We start from the raw sequence: 15,911 nt of genomic DNA, 5'->3' as shown, positions 1-15,911 counted from the left end.
ACAGCATTCATGAAATAGTAAATTAGGAGTAGCCTATTAAGACAATTCACAGTTTAGGTTAGGACACAGTGCTTTAAATAATGCATTTATGCGCTTATATATATATGCATATAAGCATATATATATATATATATATATATATATATATATATATATATATATATATATATATATATATATATATATATGAAGAGTTCAGATGCAAAAGCCTCTAAGTGCCATCTGAAATCTTCTTCTAGAATGATCATTTTTATCAAGCTCATATATTTAAGTTCAATAATTTCACTTAAATGGCAATGCAAATTACCTATTAATTGTCATTTAAATGAAATAATTAACTTAAATATACAAGCTTGATAAAAAGGATCATTCTAGAAGAAAATTTCAGATGGCACTTAGAGGCTTTTGCATCTGAACTCTTCATATATATATAAACTGTTTGGGGCCCCAGTTAGAGTTTTTATATAAAGTGTGTAAAATATGTTATATCGAGTTATGGTTTTGAAGAATTTGTGTTAGCATGGTTGATATTTATCATCTATCATTTGCAATGCAACATCAATCAAATCCATCACACCAATTTATTGCAGTCTGTTATAGCATCTTGCATTAGGCAGGTGTGTGACATCTCACGTCCCTGTTAAAGCGTTAAAGTGAGAACTCTGGCAGTGAAGGTTACAATCTCACTAAATAGGGGACATTAATTCACTCTAGATGTCTGTGAAAGGTGTCCCAATTCTGTCTTTGCTGTTGGTTGGCTGTGTACACTGCACACAAAATAGCAGTTGCATGGTTTTCACACCCCAGTTGCTGGTCATTTTATGCATCAGGATGTAATCCCTTCTCTTTAGCTTATTTTTGGTAGTGAATAGTTTGCTCAGACAATCAAGGCAATTTACTCTGAATGACATCAATAATTGGCAGCATGGTTAAACTATAATAAATAAGTGGATATTAATTTCTCTGGGGAAAACATAATTACTATAAATTAAATAGTAAAAACACAAAGAAACAATAAATCAAAAACAGTTTCATAGGGCCTCCACAGGTTAACCAAACTGAGAGAAATGGCAAGAAATTCATTGTCCAATGTGCAGTGTTGGCCAAATGAGACTTGACAGTGTTGTTTGGGCACACTTCTATAAATCCAGATGTAGAGTTGGCCAGTACAGTAGCAGTGGGCTTATTTGGAGTTTATGTTGTTCTGGAAGCCTTCTGCATTCCAGGGTTTAAATTTAGCCTCTTAAAAGTTAATACTTCCACCGCACATACACACACAGTTCTCAGGCTCCATCTCCATAGGTCATTGCATCAGCTAGTTTAGCAAGCCAGGCCACTGATGTTTCATCACTGTTTTTATTTGCACAGTATCGTATTTTAAAGTCAACAACTACCACGACATGTGCTAAGATATTAAAAAAATACTGCAAAGAGTACCGCAAACCTGGATTAGTATACCGTATCATCACCTTACTACATGGCGCACTGGAATACTTGATTCTGATTGGTCAATCGTGGCATGGAGTGGTCGAATATCTTTGCATAATGATGGCTACACTATAATCTATCAGCTATAAAGTACATTTGACCCTTCTCCATATCAGCATATTACACCACATTCGCTTTCTGCAACTACAGTAAAATGGCCTTACTTCAGCATCAATTAATAAATTCATGTTAATTTGTTAGCAAAAGTCTGGCGGATGATGCAAAAAAAAAAGAACAGAACAGCAGTTTCTTTGAGTTTTTCCCCCTCCGTTTGGCCTAAAACACTTTGTTTGTGGAATTGTGGTCATCCAGTTTGAAATGCTGACTACAAACACAGAGGTTTCCTTTGCAGCGTTCTTTCTGTATTTACGATTCTTTGAAGCCTTTAGCCACTGCCTACAACGTGCTGGATCCTTCACTGAAAACCGAAAGTAACTCTCTCCTGTTAAATGTTTACTCTTTTAATTCTTACAACCAGGAACAATACAAGTTTGCTAAAAACTATTTCCTACTGGCGGTATTTGACTCTGGTAAGCGCAGACTGGTGGGAGTGGCTTTGGATGTCAACATGCCCAGTGCATTATCGGTATAGAAGGTTTCTTACCTATTTGGTAAGAAAATTAGGTACTTATTTGGCAAAAGGGAGGACAACAGCCTTTTTTCTCTATTTTTTTTAGCGAAGTATATTTTTGCCTTTCTACTGTAGAGCAGATAAGTTTTATTGAAACCCCATTTGGCCAGCAGTGAAGTACACATTTAAATCAATATGCCATTGCATAATGAAATGTTTTCCATATAAAACACAGTTGCCATTTTTGTTTAACCACAAATTTAACAGCATATTTTTACAAGGTAGCACAAATTTACCCCCATTTATTTTCTTCAAATAAGTTTTGTTTTAGAAAACACCTCCCATAACCCATAACTCCCATAACTCTTGGTGTGTATCTTTGATCAGCAATTGAGGTGGATATTTTAAAGCATTTTGTGATCTGCTCTCACTATTCCACCATCACTGAGATTGTGCTGAGTGTAGATAGCTTCGGCGACTGTGAGTAATGAGTGGCGCCCTTGTAAAAGGTAAACCAAAGAGCTTTGGGGCACAGCTGAAATCCGCAGTATGTGAATTGAATTTTGTGTGTGCGACCCTGTGGTTTTTGTATATGACACATCTGCGGTCTATGAGCTTCATGTGGCAGCTTCAGCTCAATGAGCTTCCTTTAGATTAATTACTGATGGCCCAGCTCTTATTGTGCCCTCTTGGTTTATCCCAAAGGGAACAAGCCATCTGTGCTAAAGGACAGCACTAATGCTCAAGATTAAAAGTGTTTGTGTGGGTGTTTACTGTACCAACATTTGTAAAGCATGTTTAGCGTATAATTTATCTGACAGGATTCCATCAGACTGGTGTATAGGTTGAGCTCGTTAACTGTTCTAAAATTCACTTCAGGCAATTAGCTATGCCAGGATTACACAAGAATTCTTGTCACAGCAAAGTCAGCACATGTGTGGCATAGCTTTTGCTTGTCTGACACACAGGCCTCATAGCAGCGAGGCGGCCCCTGGAGCTGACAGCTTACTCAAGAGCACAACAGCATTGCTTAGAGGAAGTACCCAAACAAGTTCTTGATAGTTATCGCTATGAATGAATATTCTGTCACTATTTATTCACCTTCATGTCATTGCAAACCCTTATGACTTAAAGTAATGCTTTGATTCAACAAAGATGCATTAAATTGATCAAAAGTGGAGTAAAGACATTTAGAATGATTTCTTTTGAACTTTTTGTTCTTCAAAGAATCTTGAAAATGTATCATGGTTTCCATAAAAATACTAAGCGGCACAACTGTTTCAGCAATGATAATAATAAGAAATGTTTCTTGAATAAAGTTCAGGTTCTCCATCACAGGAATAAATTACATTTTAAAATATAATAAAACAGAAAAGTTTACCTTATTCCCTGTATTACCTTAGTTTTCCAACAAATATCACGATTAAATGGTGGATAACATTGTATCTATAATGTATAAGAAAATTACAAACATACCACTCTGAAATGTCCTGTGAAATCTGTTCTGCACTGTCCTCTTGTTCGTTAACATTGTCAGGGTCTGAATCGAGCTCGAAATGGTTTGAAATTGACACCATCCTTATTCATATTTACACTAGAGCAGAACTTGCAGTTATGGAGGGGCAGAACACGGCATTTCACGAAAACACGGCAAGCATCAAGCATGAAAATATATTCTAGTACACCACAAAAACAAAATCAAGACTTGGTAAAAGGGCATAATAGGACCCCTTTAAAATAAAGTGCACAAGTCGGATGGACTACTTCTTTGATATTTTATGATGATTGCCATTTTTAACTGCTTTTAAAAGTTCTCATTCATATTCCAAAAATCTAATTTTGTGTCTTTGCAATTGTATGGGAAAAGCGTACAGTACATTATTAAAAAAATAATTTTGGATTAATGTCATAGAGGTTTGGAACAACATGAGGGTGAGTAAATGATAGGATTTTTGGGATCTTTCCCAGTCCATTAATTGCTCCTCCAGCCGTAAATGGTGAACTCAGAGTTCAGTCCTTCTTCACTGACCAAATCACATATGATGCATCAGTATTTTTTCCACATGCAGAGATATCTCTGTCTACCGGCAGTCTTTCTGAATTCATTTGTTAGTGTAGATGGAGCTCACTCAGGCATGCATGCAAGCCACTATTGCGTGAGGCTATTTTTCCCAGCAGTGTGCATGCTAAGCTTAGGTTGCTGAGTAATACAATTTGTAATTTGTCTGTAGTGGAAGACACAGTATTTGCTGTTTGTGACACTGAAGCTCGTCTCCCTGAAACAATCACATTTTAAGCAGTGCTAAACATCAAACATCAAAGCATGCCTTCTGCTGTGTCACTCAAGGAAAGATCTCTGTAAGGATGCTTGACAGCACTGGTGAAAAGGCTTTTGCATTTTAGTCTAATCACCAATAAAAATGATCTACATCAGTTGTTGGACAAAGAAGAGAGTCACTTACAGTTGTAATGTATATTCTTCTGTGTGAATCCAGCCTCTTTAGTTATGTTGTGTGTGATTACTTTTGCTAGAGAATTAAAGAGTGGAAAAAAACACATTAACTGCATTAACTGCACAAAACAACTCTATTTTTGATTAATTAATAATTTCTTTCAGCATGTGTCTACAATGAAATAATTTCTCTAAAGTGTGAAAAGACATTAAATTAGAATCATTCATTCATAGTTAGACATGGATTTAATACAGTACAAAGCAAATCTTGAGCACAGTGCTACTCAGTATCGGATAGCCAGGAGGTCTGTGGAAAATTTCTGAATTGAGAATAAAAAAACTCACGACAAGTAATATGATTATTGTGCATATATAGTGACAGTCCATTTTTAGGGTTCTCAGAGTATATTTTCCCTTTTTTTTCATCATCAATCATCATAAAATATTACAACTACTGCCTTTCACTGAATTTAAATGGAAAAATAAAATTGATATTAAATAATATTGATAAAAATAAATGTTGTGTTCAGGGATGCGTTTCCCAAAAGCATCGTTAGCCAACTATGGTCGCAAGTTTTGTCGTTAACAGCATAGTTCAATGAGTTGTTGTTTCCCGAAAACCATAGTTCCAACAAACATTCGCAAACAGCATCGCAAAGTTGTGTGGTTGGAATGACAGCTCTCAAACTGGAGCCTATGTCTTGTTTGCATGACATGTGGACTTAAACGGGTCATCGGATGCCCATTTTCCACAAGTTGGTATGATTCTTTAGGGTCTTCATGTAAGGTTTGTAACATACTTTGGTTAAAATTCCTCAATGGTTGTGTAAAACAACACCCTTTTTACCTCCTCAAAAACAGCTCTGTTCACAGCAACCCGTTTCGGTGCATGTCTCTTTAAATGATAATGACCCCATTAATGACTGTTCACCCCACCCCTCTCTTCCATGGGTGGTGTCAACACAAGACTTGTAAAGTGCTGCCTTGGCAACCTGCCTTGGTGGACAGTATACAAATGGCTGAGGGTGGAAATATGCTAATATGGGACAGTCTGTCAGTGGTAGTGGGCAGAGCATGAGCAATATGGCATCATATTGCTCAGAAAAATCCAAACGGCTTGATTATTGAGAGTGTTTAGACTTTTTGAGGATTAAAAAAAAAGGAGTGAATGGATTTTTTTCATTGTATGGTGGTTGTGTCCGCACACTGCAAAGACAGATTTATATGCAAACACCATATAAAAGTGAATTTTGCATCCGATGATCTAATCTAATATGTACAAATGTTATTCACGTCTTTTAGTTTGTCAAAAGATTTAAAGCACCGTTTTTGAAGAGTGCACATGTCCGTAGGTGCTCTAGTTCGTAAGAATGAGGAGCCTATGTTTGAATCTGGAAAAGAAGCAAAATAACTGAAAAAAATGAGAATTAATCCTCCATGTCCGTAATTTATAGCAACTCAAACGCATTAATAATTAATAATTCCAACGGATTAATTAAAATTAAAAGTTATTACTTCACACTCCACCATGACATCATTAACCAACGTAGTTGAACGACAAATTTGCGACAGTACGGTTTCTGGAAACAGTCGTGACAAACTAGTTGATTTCTGCAGCGTACTATGGTAGTTAAGCAGTTAGTTATGTCATTGTACAGGAAACGCACCCCTGATTGGTAGATCTTGTTTTATGTTTGTTGGTAGTGTAGTACTTAAGTAGTGATTTGACAATTTATCATGAAAAAAAGAAAAAGTAAATAAAAAAAACAAAACACAATTTGCTATTGCCATCTCCTGAAGGTGCTGTGAACAGTTGCTGGCAATACATTTGAGTTAAGGAAAAATACTTCAGCTGATTAAACCAATCTCAAATTGTTATGCTGACAATATATTAAAATGCATTCAATTAGAAGACTTTGAAGAAAAATGCATTTTCACTTAGAGTTTGAACCCCATTGTACATATAATGATTTATGATGTATTCGAGACACAGAAACCTCATCTCAAGTGGTGTTCACTACAGATCCGAATGATGATCACGACAAATCCCCCACTCTGGACCTAATGGGTGGAGCTTGACCTAGTCCAGCTCCACCTCTGTGGATCTTATGCGTGGAGTTATGTTTAGCGACCCATTACACCCAGCGAGGGGGAGCTAGATGTCAAGCTCCACCCATTGGCTCTGCAGTGAACAGTCTTTCCATCTTGCAGATAACTGAACAATTCTACAGTGTTCAAGACTTTGGCTGACTGAGCATGTGCGTACATTTCAAAATAGCATTGTGGGAGGGGCGACGCTGTGAATTCACCTTTTCTTAAGTTCATGTCAGTCGCAGGGCCGGGTGAGTTGTGAGTATTTATTTGGCACCAGAGCACATCAGGACCTCTCAAGTTACAGCCCCTGAAGTCTTCAGGCCACACACCCACACCTGTTCACGTCCTTAAAGACACACACTGAGTATGGTGGAGGAGGGGGGTAGAGAGATCTGTATATCTCTGCTGCACCTGTGTTTAAACTCACAAGCATGAATAGGGTTGGTCAGTAAGGTGCACATCGGCTTGGCAGATGGTCCAGGAAGTCAGGCGTATGGAATATGGATGCATAACAGAGAGTTTGGAGAGTTCTGGTACTTGCCCTTGTGATTTGGAGCAGACGCACCCCACCCCCCAGCATCCTTAAACACGCAACACCCCTATAGATAGACTGTGACTCTGCCCCTTAGCTGTTTTGCAGATGGCTTTGCGGCTTTCCCCTGGATCACTTTGCTGCAGATTCACCAGATTCCTTGGCAGGGGATCTAGGTGAGACTTAAGAAAGGGAAGATCTCCTCTTTTAGATAAAGACCACTCGACTGCATTAGGCAGATAACGCTGTATTGTAAATGCATACATACATCTGTATAGGTACACCATTTGTCGTATACTAATGCTGTTAATCAGAATGAGCTTTTATTGCCAAAAGTCAAAAATAAAATATGTATAAAATAGAGTAAATAGAATATATGAAGACTTCAGATGCAAAAGCCTCTAAGTGCCATCTGAAATTTTCTTCTAAAATGAGCATTTTTATCAAGCTCGTATATTTAAGTTCAGTAATTTCACTTTAATGACAATTAATGGATAATTCTCATTGCCATTAAAGTGAAATTACTGAACATAAACATACAAGCTTGATAAAAATGATCATTCTAGAAGAAAATTTCAGATGGCACTTAGAGGCTTTTGCATCTGAACTCTTCATATATAGAAATACCCAAAGCATACCAAATTGCGTATGAGATGTGTTGCATGGTACTATTGCACATGATATTATGCAGAGTGGTCAAGGAATAGAAAATTGTCTTAACCTTCATGTTCTTACAATCCTGCATGACATTATTTCCTCTGTGGAACACAAAAGAATATATTTTGAAGAATTTTTCAATTGTTTTTCTCTGGACAATGAAAGTTAGTGGGATCCAAAACTGGACGTCATTGACTTTTTTTTAAGCATAACAACAACAAAAGGGCTTATCAGTTGGACTCAAACAGGAATCAATACACTACTGTTCAAAAGACTGGGGTTGGTATGATTAAGTCAGCAGCCTTGATTGATCTATAGAGTATTGTATTGTTTAAAGACAAGACTGATCATTTAATTTGTCAGCAGAAAAGCAAGCACTGAAAATATACTTTTCAGGTTATAATGAGGAGCAAAATTGAAATAGAACGATTTGGAAATTGCTGGCAATTTGTTTGTCAATCCTGTAGGCTTGAGTTCAGATCCAGTACACACATTTCAGCTCCATTTAGAAAGTGTACTCAGTCCAAACAAATTTGCTTAGAATGTCAATGTGCCCCATACCTCAGACACCTGCTCTGTGGCATGCTCTCCATTACAGTGAAATCACAAAATAATATGTACCCCCAGTTATGATATGCTTCAGCTGATATGCATTAGCAGTCATTGTAATATGCTGATTTGGTGCTCAAGAAACATTTCTTATTATTACCAATGTTGAAAACCGTTGTGCTGCTTAATATTTTTGTGGAAACTGCGATACATACTTTTTTTTCTTTGATAAATATTTTTTATTTTTGTAACATTAAAAATGTCTCTTCTGTCACATTTGATAAATCGAATGCATGCTTGCTAAATAAAAGTATTAATTTCTTTTTTTTTAAATGGGGTATGGTGGGTAATGTTATATTAGGCTTATTTGTTTACATCAAATGTTGGTTTGGCATCTGGATTATTTTACTAGGCGCTCCCACTTCTTTACTGTCAGAGTTTTAGCATAGCTTAGACAGCAGCGTTTGACAGCCCAATATAATTAGCATAAGTCAAGCCCAAATATACACTGGTTATTATCTGTCTATTCAGAATTCTGGAAATTCCTGCTAGCTCTCATCATATTAACACATCCTGAACCTGATGAATGAAATATAAAAATGAACTTCTATGCCGTGACTGTGTTAAAGAATTGTTACTGCTCTGATGGTGTTCATCAGAACCATGGCAACCATCGGCTAGGATTAATGTGATACGTGAGCTGGCACACAAGAAAAGCACCGGGTTGGACTTGGAAACAAATGAGACAGAAATCAATATATTCATCCTGAGAGAGGATGAGGATGTACAGAGATTCATTGTGGATTCTAATGACATAAGTGTCTCCACTCTTCTTCCTTTCCTTCAGTGACAACTTTGAAATAATTTAGCTTTTGTTACATCAATCAGATTTATTTAAATACAGTATTTACTTATTTATGACTTGACATGATATGTCCTTCAATTACATTTATTTTTCAGGAACTTGAAAAGTTCTTTATGAATGTTTTTTTTTCGTATCTGTTTAATTTTTTTTTCTGTTTTATTTTATAATTCATATATCTGGCTATTGATAACTATTTTAGCTAACAATATTGCTGCTAATTGATCATTGTGTAAGTAAAGTGTGCAATTTTAATTTTTTTTTACTTTCCCATTTTAATATGGAATTGATTCCTAGTCATTCCTCATAAAGTGTAAAATGTAATGGTTATGTTTGGTTTTATTGGTTTTCCCTGTCTTCCTGCCCATCTGTGTTCCTAGTTCATCATTGGTTGTTAATTAGCTCTACATCTATTCTGTTTTACGTTGATTACTCCGTAAAAAAGATTTTTTAGACCTGGTGAACTTTCCAGACCGCTCTCCGTGTGTGTTTTTCAGGACTAGCCTGAATGAACGCACAAAGGCACGCCTGCCTGGTGATGGTCCTTGGGGAAATTTCACCACATTTGTGGATTGGATGCTGGTGAACAACGGTTCAATGTTCACCATCTGCCCTGCTGTGAAGGACATCACCAGCCCCACTCTGGACCCAGAGCCCTGCCAGCCACCTTCTAAACCCTGCATGGAGCGTACACCAAGTCTCCTGCATCCCACCTATCCTTCCTCTCCCACCTCATCTGCCTATAACAGCCAGTTCCTCTGCCCCGCCTCTGCTGTTTCCATTCAGTCCCTTGGCTCCTCCTCTGACTCCACTCTGCCTCGGGTCTTCCAGTTACCAGCTCTGCCTTGTCAAGAGGATCCGCTGGCTTCGCCTCCAGCTGCCGAGCCCGTCACTCCACCTCGGCTTGTCAACCAGTCGGCTCCACCTTGGCTCCTCCCTCCCTCGGCTCCACCTGGGACCATCGTCCTTATGGATCCACCGGGCCCCCTCATCCCTCCGGCTCCACCTTGGTCAGACATTGTTCTGCCTGTGCCACAGACTTCCCGGCCTTCAGCTGCGCTTTGTCCCTCCACCTCTTTGGCTCCATCAGGCTTTACTCTCCCTTCGGCTTCACCTTGGTCCTCAGTCGCATTGGCTTCGCCTCAGTCCTCAGGCACTCTGACTCCACCATGAACGCTCGTCGTTGCTCAATCTCCTGATCCATGATCCCTGACCTCTCCGATCGCCTGGTCTCATTGGCTCTTCAGCTCCACATGGGTCTCCACCTCTATCGGCTCCGTCGCCGTCTGTCATCCCCCTGGTTAAACCTGCCAAGTCTCCATCATGGCACCTCCCTCTTTCGACTCCACTGTGGGCCTTAGCCCTGGCTGTGGTCTGGGTCTCCGCCTGGTTCCTCCTGCTCCTGGCTCCTTCTGCTCATGGTTCCCCCCACCTTCAGCACCTCCCTGGTTTCTCCTGACGGCATTTTCTGTTCACTGTCCTTCACCAGCTCCACTTCCGCCTCCAGAGCCCCCACCCTTCCTCCTCTGTTGGACTTTTTTCTTTGTTTAAAGTTTAAAAGGGGTTATGTTTGGTTTTATTCTTTGTGTTTGTTTTTCCTGTCTTCCTACCCATCTGTTCCTAGTTAGTCTCCTTGGTTGTTCATTAGCTCTAATCACTAATCACTGGTTAAGTACTCCGTCGGTGTATTTAAACAATTAGTTCTGTTTGGCTAACCAATGGTAGGTAGGGGGAGTGGCCAGGAAACTAGTTTGAAAACAACATTCAACAACATTCAAAAACAAACATTTTGTAGTTCTGCTTGGTGATGCTGTTTCACAGATATTACTCACTTTAGCTTTAGAGGTGCAGTAAGTGATTTCTGAGAAACACTGTTGATATTTGAAATAGAGACTCAAACAAACACAGCCCTACCCAAAAGAAACACACCCCTGCCTTCATTGCTCCACCCACAAAACAACAAATATGCTATGCAACACAGGCAACCACTAACAGCTGGTGCATCAGACAGCTTGCACAAGTATGGATCAGCTGTGATTCAACAACAATAACAGCATACAAAAGCATATCTTGGTTCTGTGAAACATAGCAAAACCAGAGGTACTAATGTATCGAGCAGAAACAAAGCAATCTCTGTGTCTGTTTTCAGGTCCTCCTGCTTTCAAACGTCTCTCCAGCAGTGGAAAGCTTTTCCAATATTAATGGGGGTCTTAGCTCTTGCCCTTCTTCTTCCATTTATATTCATCTGACCATTTCCTCTTTGGTAGTATGTCACCCATCTCTCTTTTTACAGTCTTTCTGCATAATGATCCGCTTACTCACTCTCTCTCCTCCCCCATCATGAGTGGATATTGCTGAATGTTTACAAGAGTGTTTTGGTGCTCTGTGGATCGATCCGATCCACCGTTTTTTTCCCCTATTTACGCAGCCAGGACTATGTACAAAAACAATATTATTTTTCAGCACACACACAGAACAGACATCTAGCAAATATTCACAAAATTGTTTGTTTAGGTGTTGATTTAAATTTTCAACAGCATTTCTCAGAAATCGCTTTCTTGCACCTTTATGTTGTGTCAAGCTCTTGGGACTACTTTGAGTGAAAGTATTTTGAGCGTTTTTGCTTTTAAACATAAGTTTAATTTAATGTTTTTGTTCTGGCAGGAAGATGAGGTGGTGCTGCAGTGTGTCGCCGCCATTCAGAAGGAGAATCGCAAATTCTGCCTTTCAGCAGAGGGACTCGGCAACCGCCTGTGTTATCTAGAGCCCACATCAGAGGCGAAGGTAATGCCTCTTCATGTGTTTTGAGGAACTAATCACTGCTTCAATATGCCTGAACCTCTCAACACAAACCACAATGCAGATCGAAACAAAGCAATTTATGAAAAACTGATTTTTCTTTTTTTGTTTAAAAAAAAAGGTTTAATGGTTAGACAATGGTTTAATGTTTTTTTTTTTGTTTAATGGTTAGATAACTACAATGTACGAGTGCATAATGTTAGAGTTACACAATCTGATTTGCTTTAGGTATGCCGATTAAGAAATACTTTAAATAATGTTCCTCTTTATGTGGAAAGAAAATGTCTTGGTTAAAAATATATGTTGAGTAAAGTAGTGAGACTTAAATATGTTTGAAGATATTTGCCTTTGATATGTTGTCCTCTAGCAATACATCAAATTAATGGGAAGAGATTCATGTAGTTGAAAACCATGGCAACAGCAATTGATCCTGGTGCTCTGCACCATATTTTCTATGCATCAGGAGGCAAGGCAGTAGAAGATCTGTGGGCATCTATGGTTATGTGCTGTGTCTACTGGGCCTGACCTTGTTCATACATTGAAAAAATGAAGGTGGATGATAATGATCTTTCCATTATCATATAAAGTATTGGTCTTCTTCATGCATATCAATAAATTAATTCTTATGGGTTACCAATTCCGTTATTACCGGATATTACCGTTATTACCGTTATTACCGGATAACCCTCAGTGATAGTGAGACATCTGCTGTAATTGCCTGAGTGACAAAGAGGATAACTGTCAGCCTTTACCATCATGCTTTACAATCACCCTGGTCTCTCACATATATGTTTAAGACCATAAATTAAGGTCATTCATTTTTATTATCAAGTGTGTGCAGTTTATATAAATAAATAAATATATATATATATATATATTGTTGTTTATGGCTACAGATGACTTTCCTCATAGGCATCTGTCACTCTACTTTGCACATTCTCCCTACTCACATATCATATTAAGACCCTAGAGTTCATAGGTCACCATAATTCATGGCTTAATTATGCAGAGTGTTTAAGGGTTTATAAAGTATACATTCAGTAAGACTGTACATGATTCAGACCGTAGTTATCACAAGGTGACATAATGTTCACTTTCTCAGGATAGCTGAACTAGACAGTCAAGGAGCTTTAAATAGCAGCCTGATAAACAGATGCAGGGTGGGATAGACTTCTCTAGACCAAGGGTGGAGTTCAACACTTGCCCATGTAAATCCTCGCTGGCCTCTCAAGCTAATCTTAATGAACACATATCGAAAACAAAATGTCTATTTAAGCCTAATGAAAGACTTAAATCTGTAAACATAGCCACACTACCAGTTATATGACTGGTAGTGTGTAAGCAAAAGTAAGAAAAAACACCCACACTATCTTTCTCTCTCCACAGTATTTTCCCCCTGACCTATGCATCTGTAACTTTGTGCTGGAGCAGTCGCTCTCAGTGCGGGCCCTACAGGAGATGCTCGCCGGGCAGAACGGTGAAGGAGTAAGTAAACAAATCACAGCGATTACAGGGTTATTATACTGAATATACAGTATCTCAACCTTTATAGTAAGAATCCTTTAAAACCCTTTGAGTACTTTTGAGTACATTTACCATGTCAATCGGAGAGTATAATGGTGCTGAAAATGCATCCTGAAGTTAAATAAAAGTATAATTTGTGAGGCTTCATTAACATTGATGAGCAAATGCTAAATTTAGTGACGGTAGAACCACTAATTATGTTTCTACATCCGTACACTGCATTTTGATATAGACAATAACTCATGTGTTTTGAAAGCAACAGCAAAGAAAGTCATATTCATTGTACTGTCATGGAAAGTTATTGTAGCTGGAAAATGATATACACCACCAATCAAAAGTCTGGGATCAGTAAGATTTTTTTTTAAAGCGATTAATATTTTAGTTTTTGATTAAAGATCATGAGAGCAAATTAATTAAAAAAACAATGATGTGCATGAGTAAATTCATGCAACATTTAGTAAAAAAAAAAAAAAAGATTTATCAATTTTGATTTCATGCTGGCTTTTAGCAGCACAAAAATATGTTCAACATTGATAATAATAAGAAATGTTTCTTATTAAGCACCAAATCAGGATATCAGAATGATTTCAGAAAGATCATGTGACACTGAAGACTGGAGTAATGATGCTGAAAATTCAGCTTTGACATCACATGAATAAATTACATTTTAAACTATATAAACATAGAAAACGCCTCTGTTACATATGTAACCCTCGTTCCCTGAAGGAGGGAACGGAGACGTAGTCGGACGTACCGTACTGATTGGGATCACCCTTAGGGAGCCTGTCATCTTCGAGTATTGAAAAAACGAGCCAATGCACATTGGCGTGCGAGTTTTGCATCTTGTGCTCTGCCCCGCAGCGTGGGTATATGTACGGAAGCGGTTGCATGCACCACTTGTTTTTCACTGAGGAGCCGAGCGGAGTCCGGGGTCAGCGGTGATCCAGTACTAGTGGTGATGGGTCTACGTCTCCGTTCCCTCCTTCAGGGATCGAGGGTTACATACGTAACCGAGACGTTCCCTTTTAGTTCGGTCACGTTCAACGTAGTCTGATTGGCATCCCAATTTAAACGCCACCTAGTGCTGCCACCTTCCAGTGCCTAGCGGAAGCCTCCTGAACCCCCCGCATTTATTGAGGCGGCGATGGGACAGGGCTTAGGCCAGGGAAGTCCATTGATGTTCCGCATGACCCACTCAGACAGACTTGGATAACACTGGGAAAGCGTGCCCTTTCGGTGCAAAGGGAGACGTTGCGTAAGCCACATCCTGCCCGTAGGGAGGTATCATGTGGAGGTTACACATATGAACCCGGTTGTTTCCGGGAAGTACAACATATGGAATGTCACTGAGGTGGCTCCAGCCTAAGCAGGGGGGAGATAGCACTGGTCAGAGACGGCAGAGGGAGCTCTGCCAAGGGAAAGACACGGGCTCGCCACAGGGGGCCGTACCATGGAAGAATACACATATGGGATCGCCGTAGGGATCACAACATATGGGACCCAGCCTAGCACAGGTTCCACCAATGCATACGAGTGTTAGGCCTGGCATCGGACGCTCTGCCACGTCCGTTGCCGAGGGGTGTGGAGGAACTCAACAGGGTTTGGCTAATGAGGAACTCTACTGGAGCAAGAATGGGATTCAGGAGGATTCAGTCTCCTCGCTCCCCTCAGGAACCTGACGATCAGCTCGTGCTTCCCCACAGATCTCCCGTCAACTGCATCGTGATGTGCGGCAATAGAGGCAATATACACTATATATACTTTGAGGGTAGAGGGAGACAGCCCACGCTCCAACCCATCTTGCAGGAAGGAAAGCACAGTATTGATCGAACATCTTCGGGGGTCTTCTCGGTGAGAAGAGCTCCACTCAACGAACAGGTTCCACTTCAGAGCGTAAGCATGCCTCAGAGAGTGTGCTTTCGCAGAAGTGATGGTGTCAAAACCGCTTGGGGTAGGTCACCTAGAACCTCCGCGTCCCATCCAGGGACCAGACATGGAGTTTCCAGAGGTCTGGATGCGGGTGCCATACGGAAGGTCCTCCCTCAAAGGAATGGGCCAGGGAGGGGCTGTTGAGAGGAGAACCAGTTCGGGAAACCAGATCCGGTTGGGCCAATAAGGGGCAACTAGCAAGACCTTCTCCTCTTCCTCCCTGACTTTGCACAGTGTCTGTGCGAGAAGGCTCACTGGGGGAAACGCATACTTGCGGAGGCCCCGGGGCCAGCTGTGTGCCAGTGCATCCATGCCGAATGGTCCCCTCGGTCAGGGAGTAGAACAACTGGCAATGGGGACAAGTCCGGAGAGGCAAACAGATCTATCTGTGCGGCCCCGAAGTCATCCCAAATCAGCTGGACCACCTGGGGATGGAGTCTCCACTCTCCCAATC

The 15,911-nt window shown here is 39.9% G+C and overlaps 1 protein-coding gene across 4 annotated transcripts in view; it reads left to right on the top strand.

Moving 5' to 3' along the window:
* The window catches only part of ryr3 (ryanodine receptor 3), a 92,661-nt gene that overhangs the window by 1,907 nt on the left and 74,843 nt on the right, over positions 1–15,911 (top strand). For all 4 annotated transcript variants that reach the window (XM_081377716.1, XM_081377717.1, XM_081377715.1 and 1 more), the window contains exons 2-3: positions 11,870–11,989; positions 13,391–13,489. In XM_081377716.1, coding sequence (XP_081233842.1) covers positions 11,870–11,989; positions 13,391–13,489 — 219 coding nt within the window. The remainder of the gene's footprint in view (positions 1–11,869; positions 11,990–13,390; positions 13,490–15,911) is intronic.

This window comes from Scardinius erythrophthalmus (genome assembly GCF_964197995.2).
Source record: "Scardinius erythrophthalmus genome assembly, chromosome: 11".
NCBI classification, from domain to species: Eukaryota; Metazoa; Chordata; class Actinopteri; order Cypriniformes; family Leuciscidae; genus Scardinius; species Scardinius erythrophthalmus.
Note: the sequence above shows the minus strand (reverse complement) of the source record. Positions and strands in the feature narration are given on the sequence as shown.